Source organism: Phaethon aethereus (genome assembly GCF_964289735.1).
Source record: "Phaethon aethereus genome assembly, chromosome: 2".
Taxonomy (NCBI): Eukaryota; Metazoa; Chordata; class Aves; order Phaethontiformes; family Phaethontidae; genus Phaethon; species Phaethon aethereus.
This window is the reverse complement of record NC_138582.1, coordinates 48,365,107-48,377,341: the sequence shown is the minus strand read 5'-3', so window position 1 is coordinate 48,377,341 and position 12,235 is coordinate 48,365,107. Positions and strand designations below refer to the sequence as shown.

The following is a 12,235-nucleotide window of genomic DNA, read 5'->3' as shown; positions in this document are numbered from 1 at the left end:
GATGATTTGTTACCTTTTATATTCCCCTTTTCCACCCCCATGCTTCTTCCTCTACCATGCTCATGCACTCCCAGATAAACAGGCTGTCTCTGTTTATTCTTTTCCCACTAGCTTCAATGTTGCTGATTTTGCATCCTTATTCAGTATTTATGATAGGGTTGCCCTAGTAATTTCTGCCTAGGTCAGCAGCGCTCTTAAAGCTAGTACCCCTGTTTGTGCTGTTTCTTGGGTTGCTATCTTGTTAGCACAGCCTCAAGTCAAAGTTAGCCATCTGCATATGCATGACTCCCTTTTGGCTATTTGTTATGCCTGGTAATTTCTCATGCTGTTATCTTGTTAGTGTAGCTACTACCCAGGTTTGACCGTTTGCACACACCCAGAAGCCAGCCTGGTGAAATTGATGGTGGAAGCACCTTCTCCTTCATCTACTTGGTCTGAATTACCAGAGACAGTCTTCATGGCCAGCAGCAGCTAGACCTTGAGGGAAATATCACACTTAACCTTCTGCTTTCTGCCTGCCCTTCCCCTCTTAAATACGGTCACAAGATATGTGCACATGGTCCAGCATGATGCTGCATCTTCTGGCATATTGCTATGTTACTTCCTTGGCTGCCTTACAGTGGTGACCCAGAGTGGGAAATGCTCATTAATCCTTCAGTCCTGGACCAGAAGATGGCTTGCTTTCTGGTGACTTCTTCTGTCTCTGCCTAGTCTGGCTTCTGAGCCATGTGGAGAAGCTGCTCAGAAAGGGTCAGTTATTACATGCAGGCTCTCTTCCTGGAGATGGTTCATCTCCCATTTACCCAGATTACCTCTGTAGCAACTTGACAGTGAAAACTGGTTGAATGGAAATGGGAATGGATACATTAAAAGGATCTGAGACCTATGCCAGATTTTTTATGGGGAAGATGCTCTTCCCCCAGCTAGAAGACAAAAAGGAAGAGTTCAGAGAGGTTGTGTGCTCCACCCACCTGGCTTAATTCAGGGCGACGCTCTGAAGACAATCAGCCAGCATACAAGGTCACCTATAGAAGTTTCCTTTCAATATAATGGCCAAATAAATATTTAGGTGTCATGATGGAACTGCATCTTTCATTTTTTCCCAATTATTTGCTAGGGAACAGCAAGAAGAAGTAGAAAAGTGCCTTGTCCAGTGCCTGAAGTAGTTGCTGCTACTGTTGCTGCTCACCTGTATCGTGTAGCTTCCTCCTTGGGCTTACACATGCAGTAGCAGGGTGTTAGAGATTTTTTTTTTTCCTGAGGTAGAAGAATAGAAACCCAATCATAGGGAAAAATTCTAGACTAAGTAAGAGAACAGTATATCTGGTTTCATTTATCTATCTAGTATCAGCTTACATTTCCCTGCCATCAGACCGTCATGTCACATTGCAGTCTGAGACAGCACCTGCAAACCAAGCAAGTAAAAATATAATGATGAGGGTTAGAATTAAGTTTCCCTATTCATAAAAAAAACGCATCTCTTTCCACATACAGATGGCTCTTGATATGTCATAAAACAGATCACCATGCTAAGTAATAAGAACTATACAGTAGTTTCGCTGGTAAAAAAAAGAGAATTTGCACTGTGAACCTCATGATTTGTTTGGTTTTGACAGTTTAGTAGGACAGTAGGTAATAAGAGAAAAAAAAGAGATGATTCTTTGCATTCAGGTTTGAACTAATCCAAATTTTGAATGAGTATAGGGTTTTTATTTTGGCATGGTCCACCACTTCTGGAAATGCCAGTCTGCGACAAGCCGATCGTATGGCCACAATAACAGTGCTATGCAAACAAGATTTCTGTTTGGGAACAATATGAAGGGTTAGCAGAGATTGTCCTTTAAGCTGTCCTTGTAGGCAAAAACAGTCCTCATGAAATTCAATTTAGACTGTGACTTTATCAAAGAGAGATTTAACGAATCGTTTGGCAAATATATTTAGAAGACACGGAATATGACTTTGGGATCACTTCATTACGTGTTCTTTGTTTAAATGTAGCTTGTCTACCCTCACTCAATTACAATTCTGTTTCTGTAAAATATTTTGCTTTCCATACAAATTGCTGAATAGGATTTTCAAAATGTCAGTACATGTTAAGCACTTAGTATTTGTAGGATCTTCTGAAAAGCCCATCTGCTATGCAAATTAATATCTAAGAGTAATTTCTGAATGAGGATTCATAGAGGCATGGTTCAGAAAAACAATTAGCATATGTTTACCTTCCAGTGATTTCTGTAAAATACAGATTTTTACTTGAATACTTTATACAGTGAGGAATGATTTCCTGAGCTGAAGTTGTACTCATTGCAACTAATAACATCAATATATCGTTTGCTTATTAACAGGTTTGAATTTTATTTGCTCTTTCCTCTGCCACGTTCAATTCTCAGTGATGGAAAACACATTTGTTCACCTAACTATTCATGAAGTGTGTCCTGCTTGATGATGTTATTCCCCACCCTGTGGGATGAGGTGACTTCTTTTCTCAGTTGCTTTCAGGAGCGCGTGTCCCCACTGACCCTTTCTGTCCCATACCCTAGTGCACCTGGTGGACATCTGGAATGTGATAGAAGCCTTGCGGGAAAATGCATTGAACAACCTGGATCCCAACATCGAACTGAACGTGGCTCGCCTGGAAGCTGTGATTTCAACTATCTTCTACCAGCTCAACAAAAGGATGCCGACAACCCACCAGATCAATGTGGAGCAATCCATCAGCTTATTGCTCAACTTCTTGCTAGCGGCCTTTGATCCGTAAGTCTGTCTTTCTTCCCTCCTCTTTTGACTAGAGAAAGGTATTTACTTGCTCCAGAAATATCTTTGGAAAACAATTGAACAAGCTAAATTGTGACCCAAATAATCGGCATGTGAATGGTGCTAACTAGGGAGAGAACCTAAATTAAGGACCTCTGCTTTCCTTTCTGTCGAGCCAAATTCAGCACAAATGTGTTTTCATCCAGTTACTCAGACTTGTTCCAGTTTATATCAAAGAAGAATTATCTACAGAGACAAATTTACATCCACTTCTAATTTGCCTTGTTATTTATTGACACACCAGTGGCTGACACCACTGCAATGCCTCTGCAGCAGTGACATGGGTTAATAGCTCATTATTTTGAAAGAGCTCATTTTCCTGCAAGTTCTTGCAGCTGTAAGCAATTTTTTTTTTCTGGCTCATGCCAGTGCAGCATGATTTTGATAATATGACAGAAATAGGATAAAGACTTGGAGGTGATGCTGAAATTCATGTTGCTTATTACTGCATGGGACCCGTATTACAAAAAGGACAAGTTTGAGTTAGAGTCAGCCACTTACCTTAACAAGTATCCATATTACAGTTTCTGAATACATAGTCATCATCCTGTACTGTAATATTTGCAATCCTCAAAACTGAATTGTTGGAGAACAGTGGTTAAGTCTGACAGATGCAGATGACCTATTGCTTCTTTATGGCTTATATTTTGAAAATTCACCAGCTGAAAACAGTGGCCATGACGCATTAAAATAAGGACGCTGCTCGTTTCCCCCTCCCCCTTTCCCATCCTCTTGCTTGAGGGCCTTGGTGCTGGGTACCATCGAGCACCTTTTTGAGGAGCCAGACCAGACTCAGTTGCCATGGTAACAGGGAGAAAAAGTAGATGTTCCACATGATGAAGCTGCACCCAACCTCCCCTCCAGCCCCTCCGAGGGAAAAAAAGAAGCCAATCTGTTGTGAAACCATAGACTTCAGGAATACTTTTCTCCCCTCAAGGGAGAAGTAGAAGAAGGAACAGGCACTTTAATTTATGCCACTGTGGCTGTGACAAGAACAGTAAAGGATGAGGAAAACGTCTGGACACATGCATTGGTACATGCCACAAGCAAACTGCTTCCCAGCTGGTAAACACAAAGAATGACCCAGGACTGTGGAAGCAAGACCTGCAATAATGTGCTTGTTTTGTAGTTCGCTGTGGCAGGGGTGGAGATCTCAGCTAGATGTCAAGGCTGCTTGCAGAGGAGAGGATTTTACCCCCCTTATAGGGAAACAGAGAGTATACTTAAAGGGGCAAAGTTTTGCTTTCCCTGAAAACATCCCATGTGCTGTGGGTCACGACCTGTTTTGGGGCTACCATAAGGACCTCCTGGGGGTGAGGAGGGTGTCACCCTCACTCCATTTGCTAAGCCTGTCGTGCTGCCTTGAGCAGGGTGCACAGGATGAACTCCCCAGGACAGAGACACCCAAACGACCACCAGGAAGAGGCTTCCAGCTCTGGGGTCTGAGATGGGGACTGGCTGCCTGTCACTCTATTTCAAATGCAGCAAATGTCTGGGATGAGGTTCAGAGGCAATCTGAGATATCAAAGTTCAGGCTTCATGGAGACAGATCTCTGTCAACTAGATTTCTTTTTACTGTAACGGGAGTTTGGACACCTGTCAGGGATACAGCCATATAAGTATCTGATTCTCAAAATGTGCCCTTCCCTTTTGTATGATTCAGATTATTGATGTTATGTGTCAGGTGTTGGTTTAGCAGCCACTGGTGGTCCGAATTTCCCTGTTTCTGGGAAACAGAGGGAGGGAGGTGGCTCCTACGTGCTAGAGGGGCAGTGTGAGAGCTGCTGGGATTTAACCAGAGCTGATACCTCTGCTTCCCATGTGGCTCCTTTCCCTCCCTGCAGTGCAGCAGAAAGGTCCTTCTCTGCTGAAGGCTACAAGTTGGTAGAAGGAGGAGCAAGGTCTTTTCCTGTGGTCCCATGCTCAGAGGGGAGCAATGCACTGCATATAGAGGGAACAGGGGTGGAACTGTGAGGCAGGGTGGAGTCTTTTTATCACTCTCCTCCCATTTGTAGAAATTGGACAGTTAAACTGAATTGCCTGCAGTCTTCTCTGATGAAAAAGAGATTTTACTAAGTGCATGAATCATACTGAAATGATGACAGTCACCCCTGAAATAATCCTGTTATCTTTGATCTGGGTTCACTCCTCTGTTTCTTAGCTTTGTGTTTTAAAGAAACAGCTGGCCTGCAGAAATGCTATACAAATTTCTACGTAGCTACTGAGGAATTATTTTTCATATTTATTAATGGATGTTAATATGATCACATTTGATTGTATGAATGCAGACCGCAAGGAAAAAAAAACCCAAACCCTGAAAAACCCAGAACAGCTTTCTAAGACCGAAACAGTAGACCAAGACCAAATAGCTCTTCAGTATTAATGAGAAGAATGTTCAAAGTGACGATGGATGTTTTTGGAGTTTGTGCCTATGCAGAGCAATGGCTGTTCCTGCTCTGTTGTGGGCAGGTCCAGAACAGATTGTGTGATTTCTCATGTTCCATTTGAAATGCAAAGAAAGAGAATGGAGAAATGGACTCTTGTGACTTAACATATATGAAGGATCACAAAGGATAAGTTCATGTGTGATTTAAAATCTAATAACCCTACCACCATCTCGTTTATTTAGTTCTAGCCCTACATGTACTGTGCTGGCTGAAGATCCTCTAAGCTTTAAACAGAGCTTCTTCCTTCATTTATAACCTGCTGAAAATCTGGCAGGTTTCTCAGCCCTCTGGCACAGAGTATTTCCCTAGGCCTGCAATACCTGGCTAGCAAAACTTAAGAAGAACCACAGTGCGATGCCATGGCATGTGGGCCAGCTTGCCCACTGCCTGTGCTGAACTTTCATTTCAATTTTTTAATGATTTTTTCACAGCTTTGGGGATTCATTAGGCCTACAGATAATTATATTTCCCTGCTGCTCAACCCTGAAGGGAGGAAAAAATGGGGAAAAATTATAATGTATAAGATTTCACGTGATACTGACTCTAGTGCTCCTTCATACTAAGCCAAAACCAAAGTGCAACCTTCTAAAACTACAGGTCAACAAAATCAAAATTCACAAACAGAAATGCTGCTCCAATTAATTTGCTGTTAGTGTGTAAAAGTCATCATCGTGTAGTAGAGGACCCCAACAGACCAAAATCAATGAGCAGAATGAGGCGGTCAGACTTCAAAAGATCTAGGCAAAACCATGTCTGATTTGCATTTTTAACTGCATGTTAAAATTGAGCAATAGCTTTTGCTTCAAGGTCTAAGGTGATTAACTGGCTTTATGAAATAATAGCATGCTTCCTTCACTGGAATGCAAGTACTGTATAAAAAGATTACAAGTTCAAACCTCTCTGAAAAATTCATCCCAGGTTGGTGTCAAAGCCTGTGCAGGCGGGTAGGTGGAATGTCACCCTCATTTGAACCAGCTGTTCCCAAAAAGACTCTTTCTAAACAGACTGTAAAATATTCTGTGCTAGATCATTTTCAGCACTGACTCCATATTGCAATACAGCTATTCCTGCAGCAAAGTTTAACTGAGAAGATCATAGCCGATTTTTCTCCATCCCTTGACATACCTGTCCTATGAATGGAGCTGTGAGCTCTGGGCTGTGGAACAGACCCAATCTGGCTGGAGGGGCTTGACTTCTACAAAGACAAACGAAATATTCATGCCCTTGTTTAATCAAATGCATAACTGAATCATAGTGAGTTCAATACATAAAGATGTTCAATATCTGTTTTGGAAGTATAACTTCTTGCTCAGCCATCTATTCAGAGCTGTGAAGTGCTTAATTCTCTCTCTTCTCCACCTTCAGTGATCATTGAAAGCCGTACAGGCCAGCTAGCTTTTACAAAGGAAGTCCAGCAAAAAAATGCATTTTGGAGATTTGGTCATTATGCATTTTGTTCTCCTAAATGAAAGAATTTTGCTTGATTCCAATAAAATTTCCACTCTGAAACCTGTTTGTGAAAATGGGAATCTGTAATCTGTGGCATTTCGGAATTGGCTGCCCTGATGAAGGTGGGCAGTAGGAGGCCCACAAGCAGCCGAACAAATTTCGTTATTTTCGGAAAAGATAACTTAAAGCATTGGGGGAGCGCCACTTCATGCCTAGTTAATGAAAAAAAAATCACATTTTTTCAATGTCCATTTCACAGGACACATTTGCTATTTCTAAAGATGTGATATCTAAAGATGTTATTTCTTTACAGCTTTCCCCACCATATGGCTGTCTCAGTACGAGGATTGATAGAGATCCTGACAAATGTCAGTGTCATCCATTTGGTGGATGGTGGATTGTCTAACTGCACTGGCAGTAGCAATGTATAGAAATTAATCTCCCATCAATATTTCTGAAATTACTCTGTTGATTGTAGCTCATAACTCCAACGAACGAAATTGTGTTTGATCATGACTAAAAGATAAACTGATCCTGGAAAGACACACAGCCTGTGACTGTGTCTCTCTCTCTGCTAACCCCAGACCAGGCTAATACAGTAACATACACATACATCGTAGACATTGCTGACCCGAAAAACAAATTCAGGCCCTGGAGCTGGACTTAGCCCTGTATCGTGCATGGATTTTATCAGGCAGCCTGTGGGACTTCCTTGCTCTTGGGAGAGGCTCGCTCTCTCTGCGGCCATGCATTTGGAGACGAAACCTTCTGCTCTGCTCTGGTGTCTAAAAGCATGTATTATTTTTTGCCCTTTTTTTCCCCAAGCAGCAGGAGATAACCTTAAGCCCTGGCCATCATTGCCTTTCCGAACTGCTCCATCCTGTGCTGTCACTAAGTGCGTATCAGCTTCAAGGTTTGCCTCTGCCATCATTTAGGGTGCTTTGCTGTAGGGAGCTGAAGAGTAACCTCGGTAAGATGGGTGCTATATAAAATAAAAATATTTTATGTCCTCTTCTATTTCCACTAGTAAAATTTATATCTCTTTGCATTGGCCAATCTAAAGCTTCTTTCAGGGAGCACCAGCTTCAATAGGGATCCTCAAGCTGCTGTGAGCCACTGCTTCAGCGTATGCTTTTACACAGCAAACACTGCGAGGCCCCAGAGCTGCCAGTCAAGGGCATCTGTAGTGCTTAGACATAGCTTAGGGCACTTCTGGATCCAAATTATATTGGCGAGTCTTAGGCCCCATTATCCTGATCGTTCATCAGTCATATATAGTTATATATGCATGTGTGTATATGTATGCGCATACACACGCACACACATACATATTTGGAGGGCAAATTGAATTTATACTGGCTCTAGTGATGCTTTTATGAATACAAATGACCAATACAAAATACAGTGTCAAAACTAATCAACTCAAAAGGAGAGATTGAAGAGATAAATGAAATCTTTTCTCTTTCTGTTCCTCTGTTCCATAACTGTTTGAGTATGGGAAAAGCCGATGGCTCTGGGGTGGAAAGCTGAACACGAGTTGATATGTGTCTGCCATTCAAGAATATAATCCTATTAGTAAATGTAACTAAACCTACTGGGAAAAATAATCTAAATCTGAAGCACTTCCACATGGGCGCTTTTTTTTTCCCTCTAATTCTTCCATTGCTTCTTAATGACACCATTGCTTCCACTTAGCATTTATTTTTCTTAAGTATAGCAACTGTTTTAAAGGCAGGTGAAAACCTCATGATGAAACAGTGCATTAAAATCCCCAAAGGTCTAAAGGGTAGCATGCACAAAAAGAATACAAAATTACCAAATTCTCAGCTCTAGCAGTGCTAGGTCCTGGTTTACACAAATGAGAATCCAGTCAATGAAGTATGGAAATGCAGAAGACTGGAAATTCCTATGTTGTGATTTTAATCTTAGGAAGCCAGTCAAAGAGAACACAATATAATGAAAAAGAAGATCACAACAGCCAGGATTAAAGAACATAGTAGAGATTTATTTCTTAAATACTGAAGCAGTGTATTTATTTCTTTTTATCTCTATCTCTAGTTGATTTTCTGACAAAAAGCAGAGTTTTCAATGCATGTAAAGAACATTTAGAATTAATATTTAGAATCATGGGTTACACTGATGTAGAACTAAATCCAGTTTACCGAACTTTAAAGATTATTAGCTAGCCAAGCTTAGGGAACTGACTAATTTTCTAAAGTCTGAGTGACTTAATGAACATAGCAGTGAAGCATGTATCATGAGTATACCATTCCTGTCTATGATGTATGTATATGTTACTGTATTAGTCTGATTTGGGGTTAGCAGAGAGAGACACACAGTCACAGGCTCTGTGTCTTTCCAGAATCAGTTTATCTTTTAGTCATGATCAGACACAATTTTCTTCATTAGAATATGAGTGACAACAGAGTAATTTCAGAAATATTGATGAAGAGCTAAATTTCTATGTATTGCTATTGCCAGTGCAGTTAGACTATCTTATGTAAGACATAATTATGCATATTTTAACAGGAAATCTCTTATAAACATAATGTTCCCTGATAAAGACTGAAGGTCACGGAAACACCACTTCTAAAAAATGACACAAAACTTTATTATCTGGTCCCATCATTAGCACTGTCAGTAGAAATTAGAAGGAGACATGGATGCCGTTTTGCTAAGCTCACAAATATTGGCTGACTGTCTCTTTTTTAAAGCATGACAACAATGTATTCTCATTAAACACGATGTCATTAAACAGGCATATGGAAAGCTATCAAGTAATGCTAAGGAGTTTGGATGACAGATAATAGTTGCTCCAGTGCAACTGTGGACTCTTACTACCTTATAGTAAGACTCTGAGAATTCCAAGAAAAACCACATTTTACTGTTTGCATGCCAAAAAAATGAACATTAAAAAGCAGATGAACTTACAAGAGCATGTTCATTCTCATCTTTGGAAAGGGACTAAACATTACAGCATTTTTGTTCTGCCATTCCTGTCAAAAATGGACTTAGTTTTGGCTAAACTGGGGGATAGGTCTTTTAGGAACTAAGAGTGCCTGGCAGTGTGTGAAGTCATGTATTACTCATGCAGCTCAAATATACCACGGTTTCTGTAATGGCGGGTAGTCATTGGGGACCATCATGACTGTAAAGGGAGAATGAGGATAGCAAGAAGAGCAATAAAGTTAAGCCATTGCATGCTTCAAGGCAGTTGAAGGACAAGTTGGCAATGTGCTAAAGGTGAACGCTGCATCCTGAGAGTGCAGTATGTGGTCTGATCCCTCCAGGGAGAAAAAAAAAGCCCTTTGTTTTTACCTGAAAGTGACTGGATTTACAGAAAAAACTACATCTTTCTGCCCCAAGGCATATACCTGTGTGCATTTGGGGTTTAATAGCATTATGTGTTTTAAGTTGAAAATAGAGAGCCAGGCATAGCCTCAACTTGAACAAACCAGAGGCAAGACTCCTCTACATATCACAACAAATGTCCTTTGCTCATTCTGGGTGCAGATTTATTCCCCATTTTTCAGCAAAGTCCTTCTTAAAGGTTCATGGGGGTCAAGTGTATCATTTAAAAGGCAGTTGTCAGGACTTATTGACAAGTACAATGCGCAGCTTATGCAATCGTGTGAGCCCTTTCTGTTTTTTCATTTTTGTTCCCAGTGTTGATTTTTGCACTTAACTTGAAATCTTCTAGGGACAAAAGATACACAGTGCACTTAGGATGGGGAGACCATGAGTGTGATACGTGTCTTTCAGTGCTGCTGTAGCACAAATAGCAGTAATAATCATCACCTTAGTGCATAATGAGATAAACAGTTTAATACTGAGCTTCCTATGCATAATAAATCTGTTCTGAGATCTTTACAGAACAATGTACTGATGTGTGTTCCCACAAAGGGAACTTTGATTTTGACGGTCTTATTTCTTGGCATATCAATCCACATAGAGTGTACATTACAATATATCATGTCAATGATATACATTGTAAGTGGAAAGAGGTCCATATTATAAAATGGACATATAAAATATGTCTACTTTCTACTTTTGAACAGGGAAGGACATGGTAAAATTTCTGTTTTTGCTGTCAAAATGGCCTTGGCAACTCTTTGTGGAGGAAAGATCATGGACAAATTAAGATGTAAGTCTTCTGGGTGACACATTTTTTACCTGTTAATCATTGTTGCACTTGGAGAGATAACAGTACAGGTAGAAAAAGAGAGATAAGTTGCAGTTTTATGGCTGGGTTTAGGGCTTGCACTATATATATCTACAAGTAAATCCTGCTAAACGTTTGGCTGAACTTCACAATGGACTTCATATTTTTTAAGACAAACTGCATGTGTTGAGTTTGTGATTGGTGGACTTTGATTTTTTTTCTTTGGGATGATTGAATTAACAGTACAGGTAAGTGCCTGAAATTTCTTCAGATTTTTTTTTAATAACACCTCCCTCATTTCACACTTAGAAGTATAATATATTTATGCAGTATTTATATATCTTCCCATAGGGCACATACTAGTTCTGTCTGTTTTGGAGAACAGATTCTCATTTCACAGGATTTATTCCCAATTCCCCGATAGCCAAGGTATAGTTTACTAGTAGCTGCAATGAAAGACTTTCTATTTAGTGCTAAGATGTCTGTAGCTCACATCCAGAACACCTTTTTCCATACTTCTTGACCAAAGGATTAATGTCAACTGTCAGTTTCCTCTGAGCCTTCTACCACAGCTGAAGAAAACTGACTTTACAAATTGTTGATGAGAGTAGACAAGTAGAAATCCCAGGTGGTAATTTAGTCTTCCAGATTTGGTGCCAATTTTTAATATATTATTTCTATATAGAAACTCAAAACCAGACTGAACTTAAATTAGAAATTGAACACTGTTACAAATTGAATGCTGTTTGTTCCCTAGGCTGCTTTAAGAATAGGAGCAGGGTCCATCCCGTGGAAAGCTGGAATACAATGCTGATTTTTTGAGTCAGCAGTCCCAGAATCCTGTTGTCAGAAGTTTCCTTCTAGGTTCCTGGAAATGAAGCAGCTGACATGAAAGCCTGAAAAATCATAAATGTTCTCTAGTCTGTGATCCCCTGCTAAGCTTAGGATAATTTTAAACAAGGGGAAAAGTAAAGGCTGAGAAACATGCATCTCTGGAGTAATAAAACCATGATATTTTAGACATAAACAAAAGAGCAAAAAAATGGAGAAGAGTGAAAAGTAATGCATTTGAAAGACCTTCAGTGCTTTGTGTGTCCGAAACAATAATAACTGATTTAATGAACTCATTGTGAAGATTTGGATTTGTCATAGTAAGCTGGCAGTAGGCAAAAAGCTGATGTTGCATATCTTGTCAAATTAGATCCTTCTTATCTGATTAAATTACTGCCTCATGCCATGCTTCAGACTTTGCTTAAAAAAATGACCACATGCAATGGAAAAAAGCAGGAATATTTTAATATCAAAATCAGCTACTTTTTTATATGTAAATCATTCCTTTTCTATTGAGAGAGGTTATAATTAA

At 40.0% G+C, this 12,235-nt stretch overlaps 1 protein-coding gene across 11 annotated transcripts in view; it reads left to right on the top strand.

Annotated features, from left to right (window-relative positions):
* The window catches only part of DTNA (dystrobrevin alpha), a gene marked incomplete at its 5' end in the record, with an annotated part of 89,029 nt that overhangs the window by 26,007 nt on the left and 50,787 nt on the right, over positions 1-12,235 (top strand). For all 11 annotated transcript variants that reach the window (XM_082014513.1, XM_082014521.1, XM_082014519.1 and 8 more), the window contains 2 exons: positions 2,541-2,754; positions 10,769-10,854. In XM_082014513.1, the coding sequence (XP_081870639.1) occupies positions 2,541-2,754; positions 10,769-10,854 (300 nt within the window). The remainder of the gene's footprint in view (positions 1-2,540; positions 2,755-10,768; positions 10,855-12,235) is intronic.